This window comes from Elephas maximus, chromosome 3 (assembly GCF_024166365.1).
Source record: "Elephas maximus indicus isolate mEleMax1 chromosome 3, mEleMax1 primary haplotype, whole genome shotgun sequence".
Classification (NCBI taxonomy): Eukaryota; Metazoa; Chordata; class Mammalia; order Proboscidea; family Elephantidae; genus Elephas; species Elephas maximus.
Genome location: NC_064821.1, coordinates 96007261 through 96023452, shown reverse-complemented (window position 1 = coordinate 96023452; position 16192 = coordinate 96007261). Strand labels below are relative to the sequence as shown.

At 38.6% G+C, this 16192-nt stretch overlaps 1 protein-coding gene across 2 annotated transcripts in view; it reads right to left on the bottom strand.

Annotated features, from left to right (window-relative positions):
* The window catches only part of ZYG11B (zyg-11 family member B, cell cycle regulator), a 122943-nt gene that overhangs the window by 41211 nt on the left and 65540 nt on the right, over positions 1-16192 (bottom strand). For both annotated transcript variants that reach the window (XM_049879255.1, XM_049879256.1), the window contains exons 4-6: positions 10902-11042; positions 5407-5583; positions 1246-1310 (exon numbers count right to left, since the gene is read on the bottom strand). In XM_049879255.1, the coding sequence (XP_049735212.1) occupies positions 1246-1310; positions 5407-5583; positions 10902-11042 (383 nt within the window). The remainder of the gene's footprint in view (positions 1-1245; positions 1311-5406; positions 5584-10901; positions 11043-16192) is intronic.

Genomic DNA, 16192 nt, shown 5'->3' with positions numbered 1-16192 from the left:
ATGTATTGTTACCCAACTAAAAGTAAATCACAGTAAAACTGTTGTTTGAGAAATATACTTTTCATTAGATCGTGATGTGTAAACTTCCTTTTCAAAATACTATAATTAGAAAACTCTATTCTGAAATAGTAACATAAAAAACATCACCTTTTGAATAACTAGATGGTGCCTGGGTACTACTACCAACCATTTTGACCAGGGACACAATAGATGATCCCGGATAGAATGGGAAAAAATTGTAGAATGAAACTCAAATTCTTAACAAAAGGCCAGACTTACTGGACCTGCAGAGCCTAGAGGAACCCCCAAGACTATCACCCTGAGATAACCTTTAAGCTTCGAACTGAAGCCATTCCTGCGGGTCATCCTTCAGCTAAATAATACATTGGCTCATAAAATAAACACTATCATCTGTGAGTGCTATCCTCCTTTAAAAAAAAAAAATCTACCTGAGACCAAATGGTCAACATCTACCCTAAAGCAAAGATGGGGCGGGGGGGTGGGGGGGGGTGGAGGGGGTAGGGAAGCTAGGTTAATGGGAAACGGAACAACCAGAACAAAAATAATGAGAATGTTGACACAATGTGGAAAATGTAACCAGTGTCACTGAACAGTATGTATAAAAATTGTTAAAAGGGAGCCTAATTTGCTGTGTAAATTTTCACCAAAAATACAATTAAAAAAAAAAACACAAAAACGAAAAACCATTGCCTTTTTACCTTCCAAATCACAACATCTTAGAAAATTAAGACCCCTTTATACTTAATGGAATCCAGTTTTACGGCCTCCCTTAACCTCTGCTTTAAAAGTGTCCTCCATAATTGACTATCAAATAGTAAGTATAATACAGAGAAAAAACACCGAACCTAGAAGACCTGAGTCTTGCTAGCCTTGCAGCCACTAATTATATAATCATGGGCAAGACACTAAATATATGCCTCAATTTCCTCATCTTTCAAATGGGGATAATGATGCCCACATAGCCTAGCAAGTTGTACAGATATTCTGAAAACTGTAACCAATAAAAATTCTTAAGCAAATGGCTATGCAAACAAGGGCCAATCTGCTATCATGAATGTCAAAGCAGTATATTAGAGATGTAGATTTAGTATTCCGTAAGGCAACCCACAATACCATCCACCCGATTAATCTTACACCAGGGACATACTAACTGGTAAGAAGTGACCCAAGAAAGATTTTTAAAATTCAGTTTGCCCCATTTTAAATTCTAGGGCTATGACTTGCCTGTTAAATGGGACATCTTGAAGGATCCGGTCACTGCAAAGTGAAAGGAGGCAATTCTTCTGTAACTAAAAAATCAAAGGGAGAAAAACAACCTAAATAAAGTATCATTTTACTGTTATTTTTTTAAACAGAAGTAGCCTGTATAAAGGAAAAAAAAAAGAGAAGAAGTAGCAAACTGATAAAGTACCAGTAACTTCTTATAACCTTTACTGTGCTCATCTACTGCTAAAAGACTGACTTACACCGGACCTGTATAAACTTACTTGCACATATTTTTTTCCCTGTCTTCCATTAGGTAAGAAACTTCACAGGCCAGGAAATTCCTGCTAATCTCCCTCCCTTCTGGCAGCCTATGAGGAGATAATCTTGTCTTTTGTGTGTTTTTGAGATGAAAGAATGGCAAAAGCAATGGCTGAAAATTATAGCTGGTTAACACACCAAACCAAGCCAAACCTGTTGCAGTTGAGCTTATTCCAAATTACAGCAATCCAACAGGACAGAGTAGAACTGTCCCATAGGGCTTCCAAGGAGCGCCTGGTGGATTCGAACTGCGGACCTTTTGGTTAGCAGCCATAACTCTCAATCACTGCACCACCATACAGTAGTATCAAAAAATTTAAGCCAGCCTGCTTTGAAGATAGCTTGACTCTAACCCATAGTACACAGGACTAGTCTTCTACACATTAGCCTCTAAATACAGAATAACTGATAGACTCGGCTCTATCTTTTAAATAAATTTCAAATCAGTACAATTAAACAAGAGTAAATGAGAATAGGAATCATCAATCAATACAGTGAAGGTACACCATCATAACAAAACGGTAAGTGACATTAGGCCCAGGAAGCAAAGTAAGAATTTTTAAGGTGTGGATAAAAAAAAAAAATAGGAAAAAAAAAGTTATATAGCATGCTACTAATTTTTGTGTGTTTGGAAAAATGGTCTTTTAATATTTTATAAAGCTTTCTGTGTACAGTTGGAAGATTTCCTATCTAAAAAAGAAAACTCATTATAAGAGAGTTCAATCATAGGCACAAAGCAAAACTCAGACTAATGATATATAAGCTACTCAAGGAGAAAAAAAAAGATAAAACCAATATCCTATCTTTTTCATCGGAGAGACAGACTATATATAATAAAAGGAATGGTACAGAAAAGACACGGTACTAGTAAATCCCAGGTGGATTATATTGAACAAGTAAGGTACACGTATAATTAATTAAGAAGGCGTCTCAGTAAGTTTTATATTCAGCAGAAGTAATCGAGGTGATAGGCTGGACTCTATGCCTGGGGATCCATCTACCTCCCTAGAAATCTGAATAGTCGTCTGCAAAATGTAGCCGAGCACCCTTCTCCCTATACCACCTTTCTTCCCCACTCTTCTCCCCAAACAGACATGTTCATTTGTATAGGATCCATGGAGATAAGAGAGATAATACAGCCATTTCTATTACCTCTGGTTGGAAAGCCCATTTTACCTCCTTTTTTTGCCTGGAAAAACCCTAATTTTCTTTCACAACTCCGCTCAGGGCAGATGTTACCTCTTTGAGGAAGCTTTCCTTATTTTCTCAATGCTCTTTCTGTGCTCCCAACAGTACTTATTTCTATCCTAGTACTTGCCACACTAGACTGCATTATGTACTCCTGTGTCTGAATTTGCAGAACTTAGCACAGGGACACATTGCTTGAATTCACTAAGGAGGTGCTAAGCTTAACTGGCTAAAATGGTAACAGAAGATAAATTTCACTGGACCTATGACTTATCACATCTGAAAACACCACAGGCAAATGCAGAAAAAACGAAGACATTTGCTATAGCCTTCGAGCTCTACTTAGCTAGAGTTTTGAATTTGGGGGGTTATAACTTGACAGCACTGGGTGTTTTTTTTTTAGCCTGAAATATGCAAACATTCAAGGATTTTCTATTCTGGCCTTCACCAAATCTGGCTCCAAGCTGGATTTTGCTGGCCTCATCCCACACCACCCAACCTACCCTACATTCCAGTCACAGCAACTTGTCCTTTCTGGAATGCCCTGTACTTTCCTATAAGGTCCACTGCTTTTCTGCCTTTCTCTGCTTCTCTCCATGTGAGATCCTATTCATGTTTCCAAATCTGACCCAAATGTCATCTCCCCACTAAAGTCTTACCTGAGACTTTTGTCCGTACATCAATCTAGCTGGCTGGATTAATCACTCTCCTCTAGTTTCTGTGGCTTTTAGTTCAAATAACAGAAAAGAACTTACACAATAATTTACAGAATATGCAACTTTCTCACTAATCCGTGAGTTCCCAGGAGCTTATTTATTTTTTAAAATTTGAGTCATTTAAAAATCTTTTATTAAAGAATTTATACATACAGAAAAATATTTATAAAATGTATATAAGCCATGGGTGCTGCTTCTCAAACTTTAATGTGCATATAAATCACCTAGGGATCTTTATAAAAAGATTCAATAGGTCTGGGATAGATCTGAGATTCTGCATTTCTAACAACCTGCTAGGAGATGCCACTACAGCTGGTGAGCAGAACACACTTTGAGTAGCAAGGGTATAAGGAATAACAATGCAATGAATAGCTGTGTACTTACCACCCAGTTTAAGAACATCACCATCAGCATACCGTGTTTACCCCTCTCCATTCCCTACCATTTCCTCTCCTTTCAGAGGAGTCACCAGCCTGAATTTGTTTAACAGTCCCTTGCTTTAAAAAAAAAATTGTTTTTAACACATATTTGCATCCCTAAATATCACATAGTTTTGCAAGTTTTTGAAGTTTAAGTAAATGGAATCACACTGTATATACTCTTCGGAAATTTTTTATATTCAACTTGTTACTGAGCTTGACCTGGGTTTAGTTTGTAGTTGTAATTCATTTATCATTCACTGCCTTTAACTATTTCACTGTATGATGAAACCCAGGCTAAGGGACATTTGGTTGTTTCCAATTCGTTGTCATTACAAGCACTGCTATTATGAACATTTTTTTTAAAACAACAGCTTTATTGAGATATAATTCACATATCATACAATTCATCTATTGAAGTGTACAATTCAACGGCTTTTAGTATATTCACAGAATTGTGCAACCATCACCACCATCAATTTTAGAAATTTTTATCAGCCCAGAAGTAACTCATGTCCATAAGCAGTCATTTCCCACTCCTTCCTGTCCTGTTTCCTTATCTTATTTATTTGCATTCTCTCTCAACTTTCCTCGGTCAATTTTGCCAAAGATTTGTCATTATTATTAAAACGTTCAAAAAACCAATTCTTGGCAAAGTTGATCCTCCCTTATTCAATGGTACCTTTATTTTCTATTTAATTAATTTTTAGTTTCATCTTTATTATTTCCATCTTACCTCTTGTTGTTTTTCTAAGCTTGCAGACTACATATAATACCCTTACACTAAGGTGTACCTTGGTGGTACTGGGAAGTGGTTCTGGGAAGGGGCGGGGTATCACAGCTTTATACAAGGGGTCTTTTATTAGATTCCACACTTTGAGTGGATGCTGGATTTTGTTTTCTGTCCACCTGGCTTCCAAATGCCATGAAAAACAAAGCCCAAAGTTCATCCAGTTTGGCAACTGCCCACAAGGAGGAAAGCTGGCTTTAATGATTCATTCACGATACTGGTATCCCATTTTCAGTTGGTTTTGGACTCCTGAGTACGTTTTACTAACTTGCCAACTCACTATTGAATTTTAAAAGACTTAAAAAATAATTCAATCAGCATTTTAGATGTCATCATGAAAGCTGGATAGGTTATATAGTCTACCATACTTCTAGAAATGAAAAATCTTGCTCATCTTTGTATCCCTGCACTTGACAATGCCTGGCCCAGAGCAGATATTCTGTGCCTGTTTACTGAGATCATCACAACCTCAAGATCCAGGTGAAAAATAAGTTTTGTATGGTTTGCACTTTTTCCCCCAATGTCTGGATTTAAACACTTTCAGGCAGTGAATGTATTCTTTAGCTTCCTACTTCTCTGTTGTCCTACACCTAGCTATACCACAAATTTATTACCTTATAGCCTCCTTAGGCATTCGAACTTCCCTTTCTGGTCTAGTCAATTGGAACTGAATGTAAGTATGGAAGGAAGACATGGGTAGAAAGAGACACTAAAAGGGCTATTTGAATCTGAATTCCCTTATGATTACCTGCTGGTGGTTTGGAAAATGTTCCATGGCTTTGAGGAGCAAATGAGTCACATCAGCCAGGAGTCGCACAGGCATTCCTATAGCAAGATCTTGCTTAGTTAAGTTAAACACACAGGCGCTTGCAGCCAGTTGCACGGGCAAATTCATAGGGTGGTTTCTCATCCCAGTAACCACGAGCTGGGGGGGGAAAAAAGAGTCCTCTTAATCCACTTTATAAATAGAAATCCTTTTCATATAGCAACATTACTTTGTTGGTCTATAAAAATTTCAAAGATGTCTTAAGTGTCTTTCTCAACCTCAAGTGCAAAAAGCTCAGGACATAGCAGTTACAAGTACTTAGTTCCTGTCCACCTGGTCAAGGCAGGTGTTAATTTACTCATGTCCAGAGATTTTCTGCAAGGCTAATGAATCATTTCTGTATAGATAACTCAACTTTGTATTTCCAAGACAGAATACAGTACCTGTTATATGGTAAGTACTGACTAAATTCTTAGTGAATTTTATAGAGAAAACGAGTGGCAAACTTCACTCTCAAATCCCAACCTTTAGTTCCTTGAGGATACTGCTGAAGTTAGAGTGCAATCCTGATTTACTCTCCCTGGTTCTAGGTATTTCTCACCTTTCCCCCTCTCCTCAAGCTCCCAACAAACCCTCTTCATTCCTCACTCTCAGTTGAGAACTTTGTTTCCAACTACACTGAGAAAACTGAAGCAATTAGAAAAGAACTTTGGACTGTCACCACCACATTTACCCACTTACCAGCAAATCCACCTACACACGCCACTTTCCTCCTTCTTACCATAAATGAGCTTTCTGGGCTCCTCTCTAAAGCTAATTCCTCTGCTTAGACACTAGATCCTTCCCTTCTTGTCTGCTCAAGGACATCATTTCAGTCATTCTCCCCCTTACACCTCATCAACTTTCTGTTCTACACTGGATCATTCTTATCAGCATACAAAAAAAGCTACTATTTCTGCCATTGCAAAAAAAAAACCTTCTTTTGATTCCACTTTCTTTGCTAACTACCACCTTTTTCTCTGCTCCTCTTTGCAGCAAAACTCCTGAAAAATAATTGCCTATACTTTAGTTTTTTCTCCCTCCATTCTCCCTTAAACCCATTCCAAACAGGTTTTACACCCACTACCACAAGATCACAAATTACTTCCATTTTGCTAAATCCAATGGTCCTCATCTCACTTGATCGATACATCAGCAGCACTTGATACAGTTGTTCATTCCCTCCTCCCCGATACATTTTCTTCACTTGGCTCTCATTCCATGACAGTTCAAACCCACCAATGGCTCTGTGGGAGAAAAGACCTGGTGATCTGCTCCCATAAAGATTACAGCCTAAGAAACCCTATGGGGCACTTCCACTCTGTTATATAGGGTTACTACGAGTCAAAGTTGACTCCACAACTCCTAACAACAACACTTCACTGATTTGATATTCCTTCTACCTTACTGGAGACTCCTCCTCAGTCTCCTTTGCTATTTTCTCCTCCTCCCCTGACCTCTTAATGTTGATTTGTTCCAGGGCTCAACTGTTTGACCTTCTCTCTTCTGTATCTATATTTACTCCCTCCAGGATTTCATCCAGTGCTATGGCTTTAAATTCTATCTGTATATGGGTGGCTTTTAAATTCAAATTTGCAGCTCAAATCTCTCTCTTGAATGTTAGAATCATTTATCCAGTTGTATACTTGACCTTTCTATGTGGACGTTTGATAGACATCTCAAATTCCATGTTCAAAACTGAACTCTGTATCTTCCTCTGCCTTACTCGTCACAGGTAATGATAACTACTCTTCCAGTGCTCAGGCTAAAAATTTTGGGGCATTCCTTAATTATTCTTTTTTACCTCTAATATCTGATCCTTAAGAGAATACTATTAGCTCTTCATTCAAAATACATCCAGTATCTGATCACTTTTCACCATCTCTACTACTACCACTTTAATGAGAGGCGCCATCAGCTCTTACCTGCCCTGCTAACAGGTCTCTCTGCTTCTACCATTGTCCCCCCTATAATATACTCTAAAAGCAGTAGTCAGGGAGATCTATTCAAAATAATCAGATCACGTCACTTCTCTGTTCAAAACCTTCCAATGACTTATAAAGCCCTATATAATCTGGACTACCTTTATCTCTTTGATCTCATCTACTATCCCCCTGCTCTTGCCACTCCAGTCATAGTGGTGTCCTTTCCCTCCTGCCTTCAGGCCTTTGCTAGATCTTCAAGTATTTCTCACCTTTCCCCCTCTCCTCAAGCTCCCAACAAACCCTCCTCATTCCTCACTCTCAGTTGAAGACTTTGTTTCCAAGTACACTGAGAAAATTGAAGCAATTAGAAAAGAACTTCAGACTGTCACCACCCCATATGGCTATTTACATTTTCATTTAGATCAATCAAAATTAAATAAAATTGAAAATTTAGTCCCCCAGTCCCACTAGCCACATTTCAACTGCTCAACAGCTATATGTGGCTAGCGGCTACTATATTGGACAGCACAGACATAGTCACAGAAAGTTCTGTTAGAAAGCACTGCTCTAGGTATTGCCTCTGCCTGGATCACTCTTCCTCCAAACAGCCACTTGACTGGCTCCCTCACCTCCCTCTAGTCTTTGCTCACATTTCACTCTCTCCGTGAGACTTACTCTGATCATCTATTTAATACTGCAATCTCCTCCCCATCCTCATTTTCCAGGTTCCCCTTACCCTGATTGACTTTTTATTGTTTTCATAACTCACCGCCTTGCTGTTGTTAGGTACTGTCGAGTTGGTTCCAACTCATAGCAACCCTATGTACAACAGAACGAAACATTGCCCGGTCCTGTGTCATCTTTATACTTGTAATGCTTGAGCCCATTGCTGCAGCATTTGTGTCAGTCCATCTCACTAAAGGTCTTCCTCTTATTCACTCTCTATTTTACCAAGCATGATGTCCTTCTCCAAGGACTGGTCCCTCCTGATAACACGTCCAAAGTATGTGAGATGAAGTCTTGTCATCCTTGCTTCTAAGAAGCATTCTCGCTGTACTTCTTCCAAGATATATTTGTTCCTTCTTTTGGCTGTCCATGGTATATTCAATATTCTTTGCAAACACCATAATTCAAAGCCATCAATTCTTCTTCAGTCTTCCTTATTCACAGTCCAGCTTTCACATGCATATGAGGCAACTGAAAACACCGTGGCTTGGGCCAGGTGCACCTTAGTCTTCAAGGTGACATCTTTGCTTTTGAATACTTTAGAGAGGTCTTTTGCAGCAGATTTGCCCAATGCAACGCCTTGTTTGATTTCTTGACTGCTGCTTCCATGGGTGTTATTTATGGATCAAAGTAAAATGAAATCCTTGACAACTTCAATTCTTTTCTCTGTTTATCATCACCTTACAAACTACTAATTTTTTTTTATGTTGTTATTTTTACTTATTTATTTATGTCTTAATGCAAATGTAAGTTTCTTGAAGGCGGGCATCTTTGTTTACCGATGTAACCAAAACACTTAATACAAGGGCCTGCAAAATAGTTGGTGCTCATCAAATATTTGCTGAATGAAATGAATGAGTAAATATTTCAGGTCAGAAGTCCCAACAAGGACTAGAGGTCTAATCTTTAGTTGCTCAGGTTCACAGTAACCAAAACAAAAAAAGACAATCCACAGACACATCAAGTATGTGTCTGGTATGTATACAGAGTTAGAAGTGTTAGGGGTAACATTCTAGGGACTGAAGTGATACTGGTTCCCAATGAATCACTCCAGTCTCAAAATTTAAGATACCTGGGAGGTTAAATCAATTGTGGCCCTGCCACTGACTTACTGTTTCTTAACTTCACAGATGCTCAGTTACACAATCTGTAAAACAGGAGATAAAACCTATCCCTTGGGATTGTTGTGCCCACTAAACCAAAAAAAAAATCCAAACCCAGTGCTGTTGAGTTGATTCCGACTCACAGTGCCCACTAAATGAGGTACCAAACATAATATAGCTCCATATTCAATGTTTCGAAATTGAATGTGTGTGAGAATTATGTTGTACAGATTCCTGCATCCCATTCAGCCCTATTGAATCTAAGTTTCTTACAGTGGTGTCCACAAATATGTTTTTTAAAATAGGCATATCACAGACTCCTGGCGGTGATGGAACACATTTTGACAAACACTACCCTAAACGGTCAACAAAATTAAGAATCCTTTTTTGTCCTTTAGAAGCTGTCTTTGTTAAAATTCTTAACTAGGAAATAACAAGCATCAGTTACAAAAGCACAGGGGATTCATAAGCAGCACTGAAAGTGCCTTACGGAATTCTGATTTTGTATTTCTAAAAAGAGATACTGTGGGAAGCAATGTTGTCGTTAGGTGCCATCAAGTGGATTCCAACTCATAGCAACCCTATGTACAACAGAACGAAACACTGCCCGATCCTATGCCATCCTCACAATTATTGCTATGTTTGAGCCCATCGTTGCAGCCACTGTGTGAATTTGTCTCATTGAGAGTCTTCTTTTTCACTGAACTACTTTACCAAGCATGATGTCCTTCTCAGGGACTGGTCCCTCCTGAAAACACGTCCAAAGTACGTGAGATGAAGTCTCACCATCCTCACTTCTAATGAGTGTTCTGGCTGTACTTCTTCCAAGACAGATTTGTTCATTCTTCTGGAAGTCTGTGATAGATTGAATATTCTTTGCCAACACCATAATTCAAAGGCACCAATTCTTCTTCAATCTTTATAATTCATTGTCCAGTTTTCATATGCATATGAGGCGACTGAAAATACCATGGCTTGGGCCAGGCACACTTTAGTCCTCAAAGTGACATCTTTGGTTTTCAACACTTTCAAGAGCAGATTTGTCCAATGCAATACATTGTTTCATTTCTTGATTGGTGCTTCCATGGATATTGATTCTGACAATGTTCTGCTCTTATTCATAAGGCTTTCACTGGCCAGTTTTTTTTTTTTTTTTACAAGTATATTGCCAGGTCCTTCCTCCTGGTCTGTCTTAGTCTGGAAGCTCCCCTGAAACCCGTCCATCATGTGTGACCCTGCTGGTATGTGAAATATCAGTGGCATAGCTTCCAGCCCCACAGCAATATGCAATCCACCACAGTACAACAGATGGACAGACGAGTGGTGGTGGGAAGCAATTCAGGGTTAATATAAAATGCAGTGTTCTGATTCCAGTCATATACTTCCATTTTCTTCTACACCTGGTAAGAAAATATCAGACTACATAGTCACTGGTTTTAGGTAGTTAAATATGCACTGAAAGGCATTTATATTACTTCATAAGAGTACTATAAAACTTTAATAACACTCCTGCAATTATCTTCTCTCTTCTTCATTTATGGCTAATAACTGAAATCCTACATCATCAACCCCACTATAAACAAAAATTAAAGAATAAATGCAAATTTTCACCAAATCTTCACAAAGTCATCATGTACCCAGGGAAAGAATTTTTAAAATGTCGTATCCACTTTCTTATTCTTACCTTTAAAATTTCTGGCTTTGTTTTTTCCATCACATGAGTCAGGCTAAAAAGGTGGAAGAGAGCTTCTCGGACAAAGAATGCCCGCTCACTATACCGCTTCAATGCTTCTGCAATCTGAGTTTCGTTTGCTTCTCCAGATACCTTTGAACATAACCAAAAGAATGGCCTTTAGGATTCTTTTCAGCCCTCTAACTTTCTCTATCCGAACATCGTTTGTATAGATGACTTCTGGGACAGCTATGTAAGGTTTGAAACAAATGGGAATGATTACTTTGCAACTAATCAAGAATAGTTATCCTAAGGATGATAGTAAACAAAGAGACGTATATTATATAAGCTCAGACTCCAGTATAATAGATACCATATATGAATATATCATGGACTGCCAAAAGAACAAATAAATCTGCACTGGAAGAAGTACACCTAGAACGCTCATTAGAAGTCATGACGGTGAGGCCTCATCTCACATACTTTGGACGTGTTATCAGGAGGGATCAGTCCCCGCAGAAGGACATTATGCTTGGTAAAGTTGACCCTCAACGAGACGGACTGACACAGTGGCTACGACAATGGGCTTAAGCATAACACGATTGTGGGGATGGCGTAGGACCAGGCAGTATTTCGTTCTGTTTGTACATAGGGTTGCTATGAGTTGGAACCGACTTGAAGGCACCTAATAACGCACTCCAGTGAAAGCCTCTGGGTAAAATTTTCTACATTGCACCTAAAATAAATCTCATGATATTCAACACTATTTATAAAGCCTTAACATATGATTTATGCCCCTATCTGCCTCTTATGGTAAACCTCTCACCTTAGCTACACTGGCCTTTTTTTCTGATCTTTTGACAAACTATCTTCTCCCAACAAAAGGTCATAGCATACAATGTTTTCTCTGCCTGGAACCTTCTTCCTCTCTCTCTTTGCCTGATTAATTTCTACTCATCCTTCCTAATTCAAATTAAATGACATTTTCTTAGGGAGGCCTTTCCTGGCCCACTAATTTAAATCAGGCCTCCATGAAACATCTCTTTAATAACAATTATAACCTCCCACTAGACTAACTGATTCACCAATGTATCCCAACACCTTGCATTATACTTAGCTCAGAATAACCACTCAATAAATACTCATCAAATATATATATATAAATTCATTTCCCCAGATTTATCAAGCTTCCATTCAACACCAAGAGGTTCTGTTCAAAATTAAAGTCTAGAGGTTGGGCCAAGATGGCAGAATAGTCAGATGCTTCCAGTGATCCCTCTTACAACAAAGACCCGAAGAAACATGTGAAACAATAATATTTATGACAAGCTAGGAGCCCTGAACATCAAAGGCAAAGTTAGAAAACAGACTCAACAGCAGGGGGAGGAAGAGACGGTTCAGAAGCGGAGAGGAGTGGCTGGACCTGGATCGCAGGGAACCCGGAGGCACCATTCCCTGGAGCGACCAGGGCAGGCTGTGGTAGCATTGCTGATGCAGTTTCCTCAGGAAGAGCCAGCCAGCCACACAGCCTACTCACACCTCCGGAACCAGAGAAGAATGCCGCTCTCACCAAAAGCTAAGTTCTTGTGTATATTTTACTGTGCCCCTAGGCCCCCAAGCTGACTTCAGTGACTGTCAATTTCTGTGGGCCTGAGATAGGCCCTGCAGAGTGCCCTGAGCCATTCTTCCGGCCTTGGAGAAGGAATAAATTCACAATTGGGGGAAAAGATAATCTGCCAGCTCCACTAAACTAGGGAGCTCAGGATAAAAGTGGCTCCTGTCCAGGCATAAAGGGTCCATGGCCTTGGAATACCTTTCCCCCCCGAATGGTCCTGTGTGGGCCTATTTCAGGAGAATAGGCCCTTGTTGGCAGACTACAACTGTTTCAGCTGTGCAGTGGAGAGATGGGTATTTGATGTTTGACACTGCTTTGCCTATTAAACAGAGTCCTCACCTACCCATATCAGGGGCCTAAGGACTGGTGGCTCTACCCACATCACCTAGCCACCCGTGACAGGGGTCTAAGGATAACTGGTACCTCCCAGTCCTTACGACCAAAGCACTGGGTGCCCATGGTCTGTCTGCAGGACCAGCCCACCTGTACACTCTAGGGAACAAGGATATGCTTTCCTCACAGACAGCTGGGAAATGGTTTTCAGCCCCCTGCCTTGTTCAGAGCGTGACCCCCTACTGCAACCAGATACTTATACCTACACCAATTACCCCTGCCTCTCTAAGACTGTAGGACAGAGCCTGTACCACACACTTCATGACCAACTACCTAGACACCTGAGCTGAATCCAGACAAGAAAAGTGAATGGACTCCTAGGCTCATATACTAGATAACAGCTCGAGCCATCTGGTGACAGGGCATTAGAGCTTCAAAGTCAAATTTAATCAAGTTAGCTCAGTTAAGCAGCCTATTTGGGCAAATCAAAACAAAACAAAGCAAGAAGCTAGGATACAAGTAAAGAAACATAAAATAAACTAATACAATAACTTATAGATGGCTCGGAGACAACACTCAATATCAAATCAGAAAAAAGAGCGGACCATGATTGCTTCAACAAGCTCTCAAAACAAAGAATCAAGGGATCGTCTGGATGAAGGTGCTTTCCCGGAATTACGAGATGCAGAACACAAAAGATTAATATATATAACTCTTCAAGATATCAGGAAGGAGGTCAGGAAGAAGATCAGGCAATACGCAGAACAAGCCAAGGAACACACAGATAAAGCAGTTGAAGAAATTAAGTAGGTTATTCAAGAATCTAATGAAAAATTTAATAAACTGCAAGAATCCACAGAGAGACAGCAGTCAGAAATTCAGATTAACAATAAAATTACAGAATTAGACAACTCAGTAGAAAGTCAAAGGAGCAGAACTGAGGAAGTGTCAGGCAGAATTAGTAAGACTGAAGATACAGCACTTGGCACCAATATATTTGAAGAAAAATCAGATAAAAAAAATTTTTAAAAATGAAGAAATCTTAATAATTGTGTGAAACTCTATCAAGAGAAATAACCTACCAGCGACTGGAGTACCAGAACAAGGACGGATAACAGAAAATACAGAGAGAAATACTGAACATTTGTTGGCAGAAAACTTCCCTGATATCGTGAAAGAAGAGAAGATATCTGTCCAAGATGCTCACCAAACTCCATATAAGGTAGATCTCAAAAGAAAGTCACCAAGACATATTATAATCAAACATACAAAATCAAAGATATAACAATCCTACTCATTAAAATAAAATACGAAAAAAACAAAAAACTCAGCAGAAACAAAATCAACAACAAATAAGAGGAAAAGACAATATATAAACTACTTAACACAAAAAATTAAGTGGGAAAAAGAAACTGTCAACAACACACAAAAAAAAGACATCAAAATTACAGAACTAAACTCATACCTATCCCTAATTACGCTGAATGTAAGTGGATTAAATACACCAATAAAGAGACAGAGAGTGGCAGAATGGATAAAAAAACACAATCCGTCTACATGCTGCCTATAAGAGACACACCTTAGACTTAGAGACACAAACAAACTAAAACTTAAAGGATGGAAAAAAATATATTGAGCAAACAACAATCAAAAAAGAGCAAGAGTGGCAATATTAATTTCTGACAAGATGGAGTTTAAAGTTAAATCTACCGCAAAGGATAAGGAAGGATACTATATAATGATTAAAGGGACAATATACCAGGAGGATATAACCATATTAAATATTATGTACCCAATGACAGGGGTGCAAGATACATAAAACAAACTCTAACAGCATTGAAAAGTGAGATAGACAGCTCCACAATTATAGTAGAAGACTTCAACACACCACTTTTGGTGAAGGACAGAACATCCAGAAAAAAGCTCAGTAAGGACGTGGAAGATCTAAATGCCACAATCAGCCTACTTGACCTCGTAGACATATACAGAACACTCCACTCAATGGCAGCCAAGTATACTTTCTTTTCTAGCGCACACTGAACATTCTCTACAACAGACCACATATTAGGTCATAAAGCAAGCCTTAGCAGAATCCAAAACATTGAAATATTACAAAGCATCTTCACCAATCATAAGGACATAAAAGTAGAAATCAATAACGGAAAAAGTAGGGAAAAGAAATCAAACACTTGGAAGCTGAACAATACCCTACTTAAAAATGACCGGGTTATAGAAAACGTTAAGAATGGAATAAAGAAATTCAAAGAATCCAATGAGAACAAAAACACTTCCTATCAGAATCTTTGGGACACAGTTAAAGCAGTGCTCACAGGTCAATTTATATCAATAAATGCACACATCCAAAAAGAAGAAAGGGCCCAAATCAAAGAATTATCCCTACAACTTGAACAAACAGAAAGAGCAACAAAAGAAATCCTCAGGCACCAGAAGAAAGCAAATAATAAAAACCAGAGCAGAATTAAATGAAATAGAAAACAGAAAAACAATTGAAAGAGTTAACACGACCAAAAGCTGGTTCTTTGAAAAAAATAACAAAATTGATAAACCATTGGCCAAACTGACAAAAGAAAAACAGGAGAGGAAGCAAATAACCCAAATAAGAAATGAGATGGGCGATATTACAACAGACCCAACTAAAATTAAAAGAAACATAACAGATCACTATGAAAAATTGTACTCTAACAAATTTGAAAACCTAGAAGAAATGAATTTCTAGAAACACATTACCTACCTAAACTAACATAAACAGAGGCAGAATAACTAAATAGACCCATAACAAAAGAAGAGCGAAAAGGTAATTTAAAAAGTCCAACAAAAAAAAGCCTTGGCCTGGACACCTTCACTGGAGAATTCTACCAAACCTTCAGAAAAGAGTTAACACTACTACTATTAAAGCTATTTCAGAGCATAGAAAAGGATGGAATACTCCCAAACTCATTCTATAAAGCCAGCATATCCCTGATACCAAAACCTATATCCCTCATGAACTTAGATGCAAAAATCCTCAACAAAATTCTAGCCAATAGAATTCAACAACATATCAAAAAAATAATTCACCGTGACCAAGTGGGATTCATACCAGGTATGCATGGGTGGTTTAACATCAGAAAAACAATTAATATAATCCATCGCATAAATAAAAAAAAGACAAGAACCACATGATCTTACCAATGGATGCAAAAAGGCATTTGACAAAGTTCAACATCCATTCATGATAAAAACGCTCAGCAAAATAGGAATAGAAGGAAATTCCTCAACATAATAAAAGGCATTTATACAAAGCCAACAGCCAACATCACTCTAAATGGAGAGAGCCTGAAAGCTTTCCCCTTGA